The sequence below is a fragment of the Hippocampus guttulatus genome, chromosome 11 (assembly GCF_054856545.1).
Source record: "Hippocampus guttulatus isolate MCC_2025c chromosome 11, RoL_Hgut_1.0, whole genome shotgun sequence".
NCBI lineage: Eukaryota > Metazoa > Chordata > Actinopteri > Syngnathiformes > Syngnathidae > Hippocampus > Hippocampus guttulatus.
Window position 1 is genome coordinate 13,244,969 of NC_141271.1, and position 16,792 is coordinate 13,261,760.

At 39.1% G+C, this 16,792-nt stretch overlaps 1 protein-coding gene across 1 annotated transcript in view; it reads right to left on the bottom strand.

Moving 5' to 3' along the window:
- The window catches only part of LOC147198143 (calsequestrin-2-like), a 34,114-nt gene that overhangs the window by 5,534 nt on the left and 11,788 nt on the right, over positions 1–16,792 (bottom strand). Inside the window, exons 2-5 of the mRNA XM_086123490.1 lie at positions 8,004–8,171; positions 4,074–4,208; positions 2,058–2,376; positions 193–277 (exon numbers count right to left, since the gene is read on the bottom strand). Of these exons, the coding sequence (XP_085979616.1) occupies positions 193–277; positions 2,058–2,294 (322 nt within the window). The 5' untranslated portion in view covers positions 2,295–2,376; positions 4,074–4,208; positions 8,004–8,171. The remainder of the gene's footprint in view (positions 1–192; positions 278–2,057; positions 2,377–4,073; positions 4,209–8,003; positions 8,172–16,792) is intronic.

Below are 16,792 nucleotides of genomic sequence, written 5' to 3' on the forward strand. Positions count from 1 at the left end.
ATACACGGTCAGGATTTTTTTCTCATTTTTTTCACAATATTGCTAAATATTTTTGGGGCCTCCAATACATTTTCTATGGATCAAATGTTTATCAGCATTTTGGGGAGAATTTTTGGGGTTTAATGGTCATTAGATAAAGTGGACTTCATTTCACATTTACCAACATCACACTCTGACATGTTGTGTACTCGCCTAGTTTCTTTGACACCTTGGCGTCTTTTTGGGAGTCGACCATTCCAAAGCCGACGTCTTTCTCCTCCATGACCTGGGCCACGAGCTGCACGTTTAACACAAGCAAAAAAAAAAAGGCTTGAGATGAACTTTAAATGTCATTTCATGGTCTTTTAATGACTTGGTGCTGCCACTTAGTGGGAAGATGAAGGGGAGATTATTGCACCCTGGAGGGCACGGAGACATAGTTACATAATTAGCCAGATTGTTCTAAAAATAGCACAAAAGTAAGAGTGTGGCAGGTGTTCCGATGTGAATGATCCCGCTCTGACGCGGCGATTTATATTTGGCTCACAATGCATTTGGATCACAAACGGAGGTAGAGTCGGGCTGCACTTCTGTCCCTCAATCATTTGTGACAGTTGGCTTTCCCGCATTTTATAACAAAACAAAACAAAAAAAAGAGCGTCCGCGGAACTATTGTCGCTTGTACTGAACCACCAAATTAAAGACATCAGTAAAAAACTCTTAGCAAATCATTTTGGAATAGACGACTTGCTTGCTTTGTTGTGCTAACTAACACTGCTGCCATAAATGTTGGTAAATTATATTTTAAGTTTTGCCAACTTAACCCTTTCATGCACCCTGTAACCTGATAACCTGATCAGCAGTCCACTGCAGTAACCGCTGTCCCTGAAAGGGTTAAATGACACTATATTTTTTTTTAAATATAGTGGTTAAGTACACTCACGAATATCAAGTGCGCATTGCTGGCATAGGATTAAAGTCAACATGAAACGAGAGGGTCCGGACTGTTCTGAGTGTAACTTGAGATGCATTGTGCACATTGTTTCCAACAGTGTGTGATACAAAAGGAGATTCATTCAATTTGTGCACTGTATCCTGTGTGGTGAATGATCTTGAATTGGAAATTTAAATTTTAAAAAAAAGTCTAAAAAAATCACTTCAAATTTTCCCAGGAAGTCACAATGTCCCAGCAGTGTTTTTAGAAGGGGCTCTCTTATGTGATCCTTGCAGGCTGCCATGATGGTGAGCCCTGCTCGAAGACTTCAGAAATAAAATGCAAATAAAGTCGATTTAAAAAAGAATTACATGAAATATAATAATTATTAAATTAAGTAAAATTAAATCGCCTTATTTATGTACTGTAGCCTAAGACAGGAGTTCCAATAAATTTGAAAATAGCATACCAAAAGAAAAGAACATTTAATTTAAATCTAATTAAACTAAGTAACATGTAATAACATGACATGTTCATATAGTTTAAATATATGCTGAACTCTAATGTAAGCAATTTTGAGTGAATTAAATAAAATCAAATAGAAAGAAAAATAACCGAACATCAACGAAATTAAACACAATTTAATTTAATTTAATTAAGTTAAACGAAATGAAACAAAGCCATAAATTATTAAGCCTTGCAGAAGTGAAATGTAAGTAAAATGAAATACAGGTACAATAAAATCTAATAAATGTATCAATAAATAAAGTGATGTCAGTGAGCTTCCGCATTGTGAATGTAAAGCTGATGACATTGGTAGAGCGCTATCTAGTGGCCTCTTTGAACCTTGCTGCAACTTGACTCCCTCCTCCCGAAGAAGCAATGTGGCTTTCAGGTGTCAGCGTGTTCTTGAAAATAAATAATTGACTTGACGGTCTGTATTACAATTTGAATTTTCCATTTGATTGTTGCATGAGAAGCAACTCCATTCCCCTTAAACTGCTGTGCAGCCTCTTGATTTGCAACGCATTCCATTAATAATGGTGAGAAACACCATGACTAATTCCTAATGTGTAAGACTGAAGTCTTCTATTTCGGCTTAATTCAATGGACCGTATCTCCCATCACGCTTCGTTCTTCGAACCTCCAGCACAAGCTCAGTCATCTGGTGCTGTTTCTGCTGCTCCTTGCCGTCCGCCACCGGCTCGTGATAGAACAGGCACAGCATGTTGTACTGCTTCAAGGCCTTCTTGTAGTTCTTGTCGTTGATGTCGAGAACGCGGTCTTTGCCGTCATACTGCGGGAACTCCAGGCCCTTCTCGGCCGGGGCCACGGACACCAGGCCCAGGCACGGGAGCAGGAACAACCACAGAGAGAGCATGCTCCTCAGCTACGGCGTCCGCAAGCTCCAAAAAGTCCCAGAAGTGCGCTTTGAGTTGTTGGTCGCAAAGGTCACACAGGCCCTGAGAGAGGTTACGAGAGGAAGTGTGAAGGTTCTTGAAAAACGTCCATCAGTGGTCGCGACTTCTCCCCAAAAGTTCCACTTTTCCGCGCATCCTATACTTCAGCCTGCTCCTCTCGCTCCTTCGCGCCTCGACAGAGGAGCGCACGGTCCGGCATGTGAAAGTGGCTGATCGAGGGCTGACCAAAAAGAAGGAAAGCCATACATAGCAGCGCTCCACCTCCGCCTGTGCGGGCTAAGCCCATTTTTAGGAGCGCAGTTGTTTGAAGGCTAAAAATAAACGTCCGAGTGAGAAAGAGAGGTGGGCTTACGGGGGCTGGACGACTGGATGGCCATCATGTGGACCTTTGGGGAGAGGTTGTTTATTTTGGGAGGGAACCACAAACAAAGTGGATGTGTGATTTATCACTTTGTTTTGTTGAGTATTTTAGGTGACAGCTCATATCTGCCAACAGGTGTGTGCAAAAGGGCAAGTTGAACACTTACTAGAATTTTGTTACTAGTCTGGGGCTCCGTCTGGAAAGATTTGGCCACAAAATGCTCTCGAATTATAGTTTAGGTCAGGACAAATATGGAGGGATGCTCATGCAAGGGAGCTGTGAACTGATCATGTGACTGCTACAAAAATGACAGCATATATGGATATTGACTATCAACAGACTGTGAAAGCAAAGCACACAGTAAGAAGGCACGAAAATGGAATGTTCTTCAATGCCCAAGTCAGTCTTCTGATCTCAAGCCAAGAGAGCGTCCTTTGACCCATAAACAGGACAAGACAGACGTGAAGTCAACAAAGAAGATACACAAACAATACTGAAGACAAAGGTGTAAAAAAGTTGTTTTAAAAAAGGCCCACAAAAAGGACTTTGAGAAGGTAAGGTCACTCAACGCCCAAATTAGTCTCCTGATCTCAACACAAGAGAGCAAGATTTCAACTTACCAAATACAAAAGTGAGAACAGAAAAAAACCATTAGGATCAAAAAGACAAAAGTGAAGGTAACAAGGTCCACAAATAAGCAGAAAAAAAAATATTGAAGATTAAAGAGAATGAAAAAAAATGCAAAACACCGAAGACCAAAGTCAAGGGATCAAGACCCACTCAAATAATACTGAGGACATATAAAAATAAGAGGAGCGACAAAAACCAGCAGGCAGAAGACAAAAGTCAAGCCCGCCCGCACCCCCCCCCCCCTTGAACACTAAAATATACAAAAAGCAGAAAAGAAACAAGGCCACATTCAATATTGGAGACAAAATTGAAGGCAATGTAGCCTTCAATTTTGGTAAAAAAAGAAACCTAAGATGATGACACGAGGACAACAACTCTCACAAATAAGCAGGGAATAAATAATAAAGACGAAAGTGAAGGCAACAAGTCCCCTAAACAAGCAGCAAGTCCAAAAAAGGAAACCAAAGAGCGCAATGAATCTATTGAGGCTGATGGATTGCTCTGTTTTTCCACAGCAGACCCTTTCACTTATCGGGACTAACAACATTAAGAGGTTCTGCTTTCGCCTCATGTCCTCTCAAGTCACGGCGGACTCAAAAAGATCTTCCACTCGATGGCCACAACATTAGGTACACCTCCACGTCCCAGCTAATCATTTGAATCTCTTCTCGACCTCCATTTCACTTGATTCGTCAGGGTGTTGCAGTGCAGCTCTCACGTTCATCAAACATGTGATCCAGAAAAATACCTGATGTTGCTCCAGGGGATCTTCTCAGTCTGGGTCACATCCAGCTGTCCCGTTGCACGTCCGGTTGTCATGGTGATGATTCAAAACACCCCTTGGGGGGGGCTTTCAGAAGGGCAGCCAGGTTCACACAGTTCGCTGAGAGATAAACAAGGAAAGTTTTTCAAGACAGATGTATAGATTGAAACTTGAAGGCTCAATTTAGAGTAAAGAGCTCGACATGTGATAAGTGAAAGTATGTACAGTAAAATCGGGATGTTAATGAAGGAATTTAAAACATGTAAATCATATATATACACACATACACACAAAAATGCAAAAATGCATCTGTAAATTCAGAAAGCTTGTCATCTCAATTTTTACATGGATTATTCAAAGATATTTAATGTGAGCACCATTGGTCACACGACACACATCAAGCCGATAGTCAAATTCTTGCCAAACGCGTCCCAGCATTGCATTGTCAATGGTTGCAACATCTTCTGTTATTCGTGCCTTCAGCTTAAAGCATAAGCACCCATCCGTTATGAATTTCCCATGCCATCTCACTATGGACTTCCTCTCTGGTGGCTCCTTTTCAAATTTTCTGAGAAATGCACGTTGAACAACAGTCCATGGTTCAGTTTTTGCAAATTCAAGCACACAAAACGCCTTTTCTGGTTGAGTGAACGCCATTAATGGGTCTGAAAAGAAATAAAAAAATCAATAGCCTTACGAAAAACTTAATGTAATTAGCTTTAAAATGGCATGACTTTTATCTTACTACCGTTTATAGTTAAGGAGATATGGGGACTTCCAATGTGCCCAAGACTTTTGGAACACCCTGTGTGTGTGTGTGTATATATATATATAAAATAGTGAACACGAATATTAAACTCCTTAGGGTGTATGGAAAATATATCAAGTACATTAAAAAATACGAAACACAATGAATATATAATAAATATGAATGCTAGAAATAATATGAATAAATAATATGGAGAAAAAAAATTCTATCCAAACCATAAATGTGTATAATATACAGTAAATATAAAGTATATAAATAACATATGGAATTAAATTTCTAATTAATCCATCCTATATACTGTAATTATGTTTAAAAAAAACAATAGAAACAAAGCATATAAAAAATCAATTAAATAGAATAAAAGGGGGAAATGTGTGTGTTGGATAGTGAAAAGCAAAATGAATTAGATAACATAACTCCTAAAAACATAAATAATACAAGTGAGTATTTTTTAAGAGTGAGTGCAAGACTGACAAATTATTACAATCAATAACTGAGATTTATTAAATGTAATATTATTAAATGTAATACAGAAAATAATTCATTAGCTGATTCAAATGATTGTTCAATAAACGGATGAATGAAACAATGTCTCACAATTGAATCAATTGTATTTAATTAAAAACAGCAATGCAGTCATTGCTGTTTCGTCAATGAACTAAATATACCTATAGGGGGAGCCCAAGACAAGAAAATGTTGACACTTGCCCATGTCCTTCTCGGACACTGCTCTTGACGTTTTTGCAGGCAAGGGACGTTTTGCAGACAAATGACCTCACACTGTTGCATGTCTTTAAAAAACGGACAGTAAAGGCAACACTAGGAACACTAACATCTTGCCATATTCATGTCAGCGGCACCCTGGAGTCAACCCACACTTTTGCTCAAGGACACTTCAGCAGCAATTTTGCAGACAAGAAGGGTTTTGACTTAATGTGTGTGTGTGTGTGTGTGCGTGTGTGTGTGTGCGTGTGTGTGTGTGTGTGTGCGCGCGTAAAAGCCCTTGAGTATAATTGTGTGGAAGAGCAGATGGCCCACCGCTACTTCTGATCATTGCCAGATCTTTGTTTTTGCTGATATACCGGAATAATATATATTATAAACACACACACACACACACACACACACACGCACACACACACACACACATATGTATATATATTTAAATATATACATATGCGTGCGTGTGTGTGTGGAGAGAGAGAGAGAAACACACACACGCACACGCACACGCACAGGCACACGCACACATGTGCACACACGCACACACATACATATATAAACAGGGGGTGGAGCCAAAAGTGGAACTGGACTCCCAGCTTGGAAAATTCCACATTCTAAAGGAGTGGTGACTGGTTGACCAGAGCCAATACAAACGCAGCAAAGAAATGTGACTTATTTGGCACACGCCGTTGTTCTTGTAATGCAAACATGACCAAGTGCATCTGTGCCAACTATTCCAAACTTTGTAACAAGATATCAAAGAGAGCTTTATACCTCTGATTTCCAGTCAACTATTTTTCAGGTTTGCTCATTCCAATGCCATGGCATCTTCAGAGTATTAGGAACCGGTCTGTTTTTAACTTCAGGAATTTTGCTCTAGGCTCCCACTGGCCAAAACGATGTTACAACACAATGCCTGTCCCAAGGACACCGGGACCAGTTTGGAATATTTGGAATCCTTCTTGAAAAGGACAAACAGCCAAGGCACTTTTAAAACCCCAAAAATAATGCCAGCACCAGGGCACAAGGCCATGACAAGAATAGTGAAAATCCTTAAGTGACTCCTACAAAAGGTGTTTTTATAAATGTTAATAATTGAAGAGGAAAAGGGCGTGCAAGGCTCAAAAGCCAGCATCTGTGACGTTATGTGGGCGTGTTAGTGCCGATGGCATGCCCAACTTGCACATCTGTGAAGGCGCCAATAATGAAGAGAGGTAGATATAGGTTTTGGAGCAATATGCAGCCATTCAAGCAATGTATTTTTCACGGACGTTCCATCTTATTTAAGACAATATCAAGCCACGTTCCGCACATGTCACTGCAGCGTGGCTTTCTACTAAGGAGTTCAAGACCAACCTGCCAACAGTCCACACATGTCTCCTACTAAAACTGTGTGGGGCATTATGAAGCACAAAGTACGTCAAAGAAGACCCCGGACGGTTGAACAACTGAAGTTCGAAATCAAGCAAGAGTCTTCCGTTCCCAAATGCTTAGTGAGGATCATTAAAAGGAAAAGGCAAGGTGACGAAAAATGTTCAACAATTCATCATGGAATCACGACTTGTAAGAAAGACATTATCTACGATGTTACTTCCAGATCATCAAATTTAGCTTTTAAATGTTAAATCCTCTTGCCATACTTCGCATCAGATCACTTTTTAATGTTCTGCCAGTAGCGAACCGGAACTTTCACTGCATCGTCTTGTAAAGTTTACCAGCCCGTTTTCTCCAGTGTCAACCCCACAAGGAGCCTTGGCTGTCTGTCAGAATTCGACCGGAGTCTTTCATCATGCTGCAGACAAGTCAGGTGTTATATTGTGAATGAATGATTAATACATTCACGCAAGGTTCCTTTCACACTTGCAGAACTGCAAGGAATTTTAAAAACTCATGCTTACATCTTTGAAATGATTTCCCCAAAATATGTGCAGTATAAAAATGTTTAATTTGTTTGCAGATATGAACAAATCATTGCTGTTGCGTGACCTCCAACTGTGTGTGAGTATCGCTGCTCTGCATTCAATTGAAAAAAATATATAATCATAAAATAGAAAACTTAAAAGCCAGCAAACGTGTCATATGATGCACTGCCAAGTCAGCGCTGGTGTTGCGTGGCTGGTCAAGTGAGGTGCAAACACACTAAGGGGCTCAACAAACCGGCGGCACTGTGACATAACATGGGCCCGTTCGAACGGCGGTCGTCGGACGAGACGCCAACAACGCAACCCCCGAGGCAAAGCTGACATTTGCAGGGAAAAAAAAAAGCAGATGGTTCATCAAGTGGTGTGTTACATAAACGCTACCTTCACACGCGTTCAGAACAGAACGCGTGGGTTCATCAACGCATTTGCTGTAATTAACAATACATCACAACTACACAAAAAGGTGACGATGTGCACTTTGCTTCTTCCTTCTTTGCTCACCTGCTTATTTGGGAACGGTGAGCGCTGAACCAGGAATGCAATGCAGCGATTTCTATGATCCGTCACTTTCTTGGCGTAAGATGGGGGATGATTCCCTTGTACTTTTCCACACAGGCTCCAACTCCCTCATCCAGCTCTGCCCTTTACCTTCAATGCTGGTCAACACACCTGATGAGAAACATTACACTCAGTTCACTTGAAATACTCTGGAGAATTGCAGAACTCGCATCAAAAAACAGCAGAATTGAATTTGAAATATTGGAAAATATTTTGCATTTCGGTCATAGGGAATAGGTATTGGAAGCACTTTATTGAGTCACTTATACTTTTTAATCATCTTTTGGTCTTTTACTACATATTTATACTGCCCTCCATAATTATTGGCACCACTCGTTAAAATGTACTCTGTAGCTTCCAATAAATTAATTTTTTGATGGATAATACAGGACTAAAATTTGAAAAATACATACAGTATATAACTCTATATATGCATTTTGAAAATATGACAACGATGACCCCGGATTGTTGAATAACTCAAGTTGTACATTAGGCAAGAATTTGGAAAGAATTCCACCTACAACACTACAACAGTGTCCTCAGTTCCCAAACATTTATTAAAAAGGAAGGTGATGTAACACAGTGGTAAGCATGCCCTGTGCCATCTTTTTTCGGAACGTGTTGCAGGTATCAAATTCCAAATGAGAGAATATTCGAAACAATAAAGTTCATCATTTTGAACATTTATACTTTCATGCACCAATAACGATAACCTGTAACCTGATAACATGATAAGGTGTTCACTGTGGTGACCGCTGTCCCTTAAAAGGTTAAATATCTGGTCTTTGTAGTGTATTTCATTAAATCTAGCTCGAAATGGGCTTTGAAATCATTGTATTCCACTTTTAGTTAAGTTTGACATAATATATTTATTTCAATGGAATGGGTTTTGTAAAAGTGATCATTTTTGGTAAACTAGCTGCACTAAGCAAAACCACACTCTTTTAAAAAAAAAAATCTTTATTGAACACTCTGCTCACAATGAAACGTTACACGAGGAAGCGTCACTTCCTTTAATTTTTGAAGCAGAAACAAAGCAGTACCTGAGTTCTATTATGGAGTCCAAAAACAAGAAAGCTGTTAAGACTCTGGCTATATGCTCCTTATTTGAAATTTTTGTCTAAAACTCCCCCGGCTTCTTTTTTGTTTAAACGTTTGTAATATGTGTATGTATTAATAACATGTTCGTTTTGTTTTCTGTTTACTGAGAATTGTATTCTGACTTGTTCAATAAAGATTTGGGGGGGAAAAAACCTTCCTCGTGTAAGGAAGGCGAGAGGAGTCAGATGGTGCATTCAAGTGCTCTCAGTTTGTTCGAGAACCGATTTTCGGTCGTAATCCGAGTCTTAAAAAGGTCTTTGGAAAGTTGTATCCAGATTTATCATTGAACATATTGACTCTGACTTTATGCTATACTGGAAAAATGTACTATTTGGGTTCTACAAAAATAAGGAAAAAAAACACTAAACATACCTTCATTATACATTTAATAAGCATTCTCGCTAAATTCCATATCCACAAATGCAGATGGAATAATTCAAAACCTCTTCTCTTAATTTTTGAAGCAGAAACAAAGCAGTACCTGAGCTCTATTACGGATTTCAAAAACAAAAAAGCTGTTAAGACTCTGGCTATATGCTCCTTATTTGAAATGTTTGTCTAAAAATCCCCTGGCTTCCTTTGTTTCTTCTTTTTTGTTTAAACGTTTGTAATGTGCATGTATTGGTTGCACGTTCGTTTTGTTTTCTATTTGCTGAGAATTGTATTCTGACTTGTTCAATAAAGATTTGGGGAGGGAAAAAAAACTTCCTCGTGTAAGGAAGGCGAGAGGAGTCAGATGGTGCATTCATGTGCGCTCAGTTTGTTCGAGAACCGATTTTCGGTCGTAATCCGAGCCTTAAAAAGGTCTAAAGACGTTTGAAACCCGAGTTTTGACTGTATATGTTTTCTAAAGCATAAAAATGCATCAAAATATGTAACAAATACATGTTACAATTAGATTATTGCACAAAAACTGAGAGTTTTGCATAATGTAAAAAAAAAAGAATAAAGAATAAAAAATGTTTGCCCTCTTTAGTCCATGTTCTCTCTCAGAAGTGGTTTTTGCCTGGCGTTTTGTAAAGAGCTGATCCAAGGACGTTTGCTTTTGTCGGCTTTTAATAATCCTTCGAAAATGTCCAAGGTAAACTTCAGCATAGTGAGCGATCGCCGAGTGGTGAACACTTTTTCTAGACGATTACGTAAAACTATCGGTACGCCTCACGGCCTAAGGGGCGAATGACCAGCACACTGCATAAGCACGCAACTATCTCTTTACCTATGTACACACATAGACATATGCGGTAGGGTCCCTCTTAGCCAATGGGATGCCAGGATGATGCTCGGTAGTAGCCAATGGCAGAGCAGCTATACGTATGTTGCGGTCAGGAACCTCGGAGCTGCAACGCTCAGCCCATACTGTATTATTACATTTCGCATCTTGAAATTTCTTTCGTAACAAGAGGCAATATTTTCCGGTGGAAGCATTTCGTAACTTGAATTTTTCATATGAAGAGACCTTCGTAAGTAGAGGTACCACTGGATTTTCTTGTATCTATAATTAGACTCTTTATCATGCTCCCTCTGCGCTTACAAAGTCAATAAAACACCGACATCGAAAGTTTACATATGCTAATCAGGATCAGTGTTTGTTCATACCCGAAGGCTAATCAACTGTTTATTTTATACGATGAACTTTTCTCCGTGTTACTAAACTGGATTTTATTGTCCATGGGAAATCAGTTAATCAAAGCCGGACAAGTTAATAACACCAAAGCAGTGAGTCGAAAATTGGGGAAAATATATTTACTGCATGATAAAATTAAGCTTAAGACAAAAGGCTTCTCTTCAGTCTTTCAACTCGTCATTGTTGCCTCTTGATTATATCAGACTTCTCTCCTTTGGAGCCGTTTTCCAGATCTGGTCCGGAGGGCAGACACAGATAAAGTTGGTGGTGATGGTTGCTTTACAGTCAGGTAGTCATATTTCTGCGATGTTGACGGTCAACTACGACATCATCTCGTTCCTTGGTTTTATGCGAAGATGAACGTCCACGCCACTCGGGTTTTGTTTGGGTGTTGACGGGCGGTGTACGCTCTTCTCATTTTACTTCTGCGACGATGGGCTGACATGAATGAAACGTTTTTTTCCCACTTGACAGCAAGCGGTTTGAACCTTGTTTGATGACTACATTATTTACATGGGCGTGTGCCGTTTGCATTATATGAGCTGTTTACTGTTTTTCGCCGCTCAATTACATTCTTTCCTACTTAACCGGTTAATCTCCGTTTTAACACGGCTTCCAGTCTGACGACATGTTCTTGTTTTTCAGTTCATATTTCTGTTTCAGTGGTAAATGTGTTATGTTGTAATGACCAATCCATTAATTAGACCGTCATGATATGACAAAGCTTTTTCTTTGTACCCCTTTGTCGCAGATGCCCCTGCTTCTTTCTTCTTATCTCTTTTTATTCCATCCTATCGTTCTCTCCTCTCTCACTTTATCTCAACCCAACTGGTCAAAACACGAGTCTTGGATCTGTTGGAAATTTCTTTCCTTGAGGGCTTTTGACCTTGCCCCTGTCTCCTAATGCCCCCGATGGTTCAGTCGAGGAGAATGTGTGCCTTGACATCATTTCTGTTGTGAATTGGCAGAATACAAATAAAACTGAATTGACGATGCCTTGCCAAGCTCATCATTCAGAACTCAGGGCCAATTTGATGGGTCAAGACAAAGGAGAATGATAAGATAAGGGTCCAAATATCGGACGGATGAAACATAAACAAACTTTGTTGTCACCCGAGGACTCACTCACAAGTTTTCCATTCACCTTCACCTACATTCTGAAGTTATGAGTTCATAGTCCCCATGTGCTCGGATAAAGACTTGTTTTGCTCGGCGTACACTGTAACTAACGACATTCTTGACATCATTTTTGAAGTACTTTTCCCGCATCAACAAAATGCTTAATCAGAAATTCATCAACAACTCTGCCTGACTGTTATTTTAAATAACGAAAGGAAGTGTGCTAGTGATTCAAATGCATTAAGCAGCATCCCCCAGAGATTAGTTTTCCTGCTTACTTCATATTAGCACGTTCCTTTGTGCTATCAAGGGGCTATTAAATAGATTTATGGACACAATATCAGGAATTTCACCGCACTTTGTTCAGAGTTGTTTCCCCCCCCCCCCCCCCCCCCCGATGTTTATGAAAGAAGAATGATGTACTCTCGTTGTCACACTCTTGACTGACATCCAAGTTCCGGGAGAAGTTTGAGGACAATACGAAAGAGTCACCCCCTAACCCCACTTCACACTACCATGTGACGACGTGACTTAATTAGACTGCTTCTTTTCAATCCCTGTTATAAATCAATGATTTTGAAAAATATCACCCCCCCCTTACTACCTCCCATCTGATACAGTAACAATACCATGAATGCCAGGATTATTCTGAATTGGATTTGAGGAAATGCTGTCTCAAGACGAGTTAAGGTGTTATCTGGACAAAAGGAACATCGTTTGAAGACTGTAAACTATAATGCACATTCTAATTTGATCAACCTTTTTTTAGGGGCGGGACCAAATAATTTTATCATTTCATTTCCATAATGTTGATGGCTTAAATGTTAATCTACACTTCAGGAAATTCTTAAATCATGAAACAAAAACACAGAATTGGAGCGCATTTGCAAATTTTTCTGACTGTACTATACTGTATGCGTCCTGCGATTGGCTAGCAGTTGGTCCAGGATGTTCCCCACCTCTCACCCAATAACCTGTGACCCTAATGAGGACAAGCACCTTACATTGGATGGAACATTGGATGGACGATTGTTACTGCTAACCCAGAATACACAGAAGAGACGGTGCACAGTAACTCATCGACCTTAGGGGACCACATCATTCCCGAAAGGATCCAGAGTTGTTGCTTGGTAACCTAACACCTACAAAGACTTCCCCACCAGATTAAAAATGTATGTTTGGATAAAACCATAACCTGATTGAGAAGCCACGAAACGCTGACCACGCGTCTTCCTTTTCTCTTGAGAAATGACATTCCTGAGCCCAAACGGTAACCCAATCTTAATCATCTAGCTATATAAATCGTTCAATTATGCGGCTTGACAAGAAGCAGTATGCACAAGTTTTTAAAAAGAAAGATCACCACCCCTGTGATGATAAATTCCCATTCAGTGGGCCTTTAGGCTAGGAAACGGGTTGCCTTGAGTTTACTTTGTAGGACGATAATAATCTCCACACTCATTTTTTATTGTTGTGTGTTTTTGCTTTTATTGGTGTTACTTCCCAAGTTTATACTGCTTGATTAGAAGCCCTGATAAATAAAATCGCATCGTTACAGAAGATGCACCGTGTTTTTGCGCCCGTCTTAACACGATACAATGAACAAAGCTTGGCCCTGAATGCCAGTAGTTTTCCACCAAGACAATATCATGGGGTTTCCTCTTGAGAGAGACACAGAAGCAGGGAGAGAGGGAGGGCGGAGGTCAAAACCCGTAGGAGAGGTGCTTTGCTGAGTGACGATGTGAATTTAGTCAAAATGAAAGTCCGTCAAAACAACATCTAATATTGCATGCGGGAATGCAAGCACACCCTGTTTTCCTGAGGGACGTTAAACAGAAACATAGTGTTACAATAGGGCATTGTTGAAGACATTCACGGTCATCAAGCTGCCTTTGTTGATTGTTTCCACACATTTTACCTTGCATACTTATATACGTATAGTGATAAACTGTCCCAGACATGACATGGTATGGAAAAAAATAAAATGTAAAAAATGCTAATTTGTGGCCACAAAATAAGTATAACATCCACAGAAAATACCGTAATTTGAAAAATATTTTCTGTGATATGTTATATATATAATTTGCTCACTCAAATTAGAGATGGCTTCATATCGCCCTAACTGTATTTTTGACGCAGAATTTAAAATAGCTTCACCTTTACAAGTGCATAAGGTTTTTGAGACCTTTTCATTTTTTTTGGAGTTATGGTTGACCTATAAAAGCTCATGGGGGCTACCCGGTGCCCGCAGGCACCACGTTAGGGACCCTTGCTCTATTGAAATCCAATACAAATGTCAAAAATTCAGAATTGAGAAAGGTAACGCTCCCTTTTGATGAACACACATCTTAAGGTATCATTTATTATTATAGTTACAGCTAACAGCTATTTACAACTGCACCAAATCATACTGAGTGGAGTTTCTCATATTTTGCACAAACAAAATATGACCTCTCAATGGCTGTACATCATGGTGTTGTTAAGGCCATGATTTTAAGAATGATGCACAGTGCCATAGAGGTCACAGTCACAATCGGAATGAACTCTACTGCACACTTCCTGATTGGAAATGAGGAAGTGGGGGGTTTCGGGAAAAAAAAAATGTTGTTTGAAATCATCTGCATCTGCTGCTTATTTGCCTTGAAGCTTTCAGGAAAAGAGAGTGGCGGGGGGTGGGATGGGGTACTAGGGGCTCTAAAGTATAATAAAACCAAAAGACATGACATACCTCACGTTTTGCTTGCATTCCTGGTTAAGCACAGGCTACATTAAGTTATCTTGTTGCCTGCCATAAGTCACCGGACCAAGTCACCATCCAAATGCCAATACAGATCACGCGCCTTCGTAAAAGGTCTTAAAAGGTATGACTAAAGACAAGAAATTCAAGGTATCAAATATAAAACCACAGAAGTGCATCGTCTTGAAGAGATCAAGTGCGGTCATGAACTTTAAGCTTCACGGTTGGTTGCACGCGTAAAGGGCGCAATCAGCCAATTGTCTTCTGCATCTGTAAAGATTAATAAAACCTAAGAGACCTTATGTAATCCTTGTCAAGCGCTACAGAAACGCAACAACTAAATATATCACTGGATGTCGGACATGGCAACGAAATGAGTTATTTCCCTCTGGCGGAAGGCGTCTCATCTGGTTTGAATTCAAAATTGCTCGAGGAGATCTTCAAACAGTTGCTTAGACGTCTCATGACTTGCCACTTTGCTGACCACATGATCCATAAAGCGGCTTCAGCCGGGGTTGGTTGTCTTTATATGTGCTCAGTGATTTACGGGCGACCGATCTGACTTTCATCTAATGTCATTTTAGCTAGAATAGGCTCCATTTCCCCACTATCTTGAACGGGACGAGTAGCGTAGAATATGGATTGATGGACTTCTATGCATAGTTTTAACTGTATTTTTCCTTGATCTTCTTGCAGTGATTCTCAAAAGTTGCTTGGCATAATGCTAAGTAGAGTTCAGTTGTATTTAACTTTTTGGTGCGTTTATTCTTCAAGAACTGTTTGTTTTCAAATGTGTTTTGATCATTTGGATTGTACTTTGCTACAAAACAGTTAAACTGAATAATTTTTCAATGACGTCACTTTTAAACAGAGTTAATGTACAAACTACAAATGTTACGGGGGTTTATAATAACATTAACTACATTTTTTCGGAATAAAATATAGCTCACTTTTGATGATCGCTTCAACTGAGTTTCACAATTTTTAAGACAGCAATGTTTAAAAAGTTAGAGAAGGACTGTTTTGGGGCTGTTAAAATTGACTATCGGTAGAATCTCTCATAGTTCATACCTCAGTTGCTTTGAATGGGATTCATTGTTCAATTACACGATCTACCATATTTGTAACAATTACTCATTAATAACAACAATCATGTTTGTTTTTTTATTTTCACAAAATTCTTTATTTAAAATCTCATCAAACTCCATAAAAATAACATGTATCTGTCACCAAAAAAACAAAACAAAACAAAAAAAAGCTTTAAAGCTCTTTCCCAGTGATCATCACTATAACAGTCACAATAAATCTTTCATTTATGGCTGACATTAATAAAACAGTTGTGCTGTCAAACTTTCCAATTTAAATAAGGAAAAATATATATATATATGTATATATTTTTTAATATAAATTTTTTAAATATACAGTATACTGTATATACAGTATATATATATAATTTATTTTTGGGGGATTATCTACAGACAATGAAACTTGTTCAACAAAACCCAACCCAACAGTGACTGTCTGTTATTAAGATGCAGCTAACTGAAAAGCTAGGACGCAACAAAGCTGATTTATCAGATGGCTTTAATGACACAGCACACACGTTTGAGTGTAAAACATTGTTTGTCTATTATTTGACTCCTCCGTAACCACCCCCCCCCCCCACCCCTTGTAGAAACTCACACTAAGACACATTTGGTAAAACCTTGTACAAAAGTTGCACTTGCAAAACAAATGTATACACTTAGTGTATTGCGTACACGCCGCCACAGTAGGTACACTTGAGAATGATATTTGAAAGAAACAAAATAAAATATTTTAATAAAATGCAACAGACTTAACACACTTTTTGAACTTAACATGAGATACGCTTAAAATATAGATGGATACAGAATCACTAGTACTTTTTTTGTTGTTGTTATTATGCTATAGTAGTGCATAAAAACTTTTTTTGTTGTTGGTTTTCAAATTTAACATCAAAAACAACTGCTAATAACACATTTTGAACGACACACACGGATAAGTACCATATGAAACAATCTCAATTTTGTGCTTTTTTTTCTCCTCTATTTTAATATGGGATGTCATCTAAAGGGTTTGATAATTATAAGTGTACACCCATAGAAAGGCAAATCTTGATCGGATTAGATG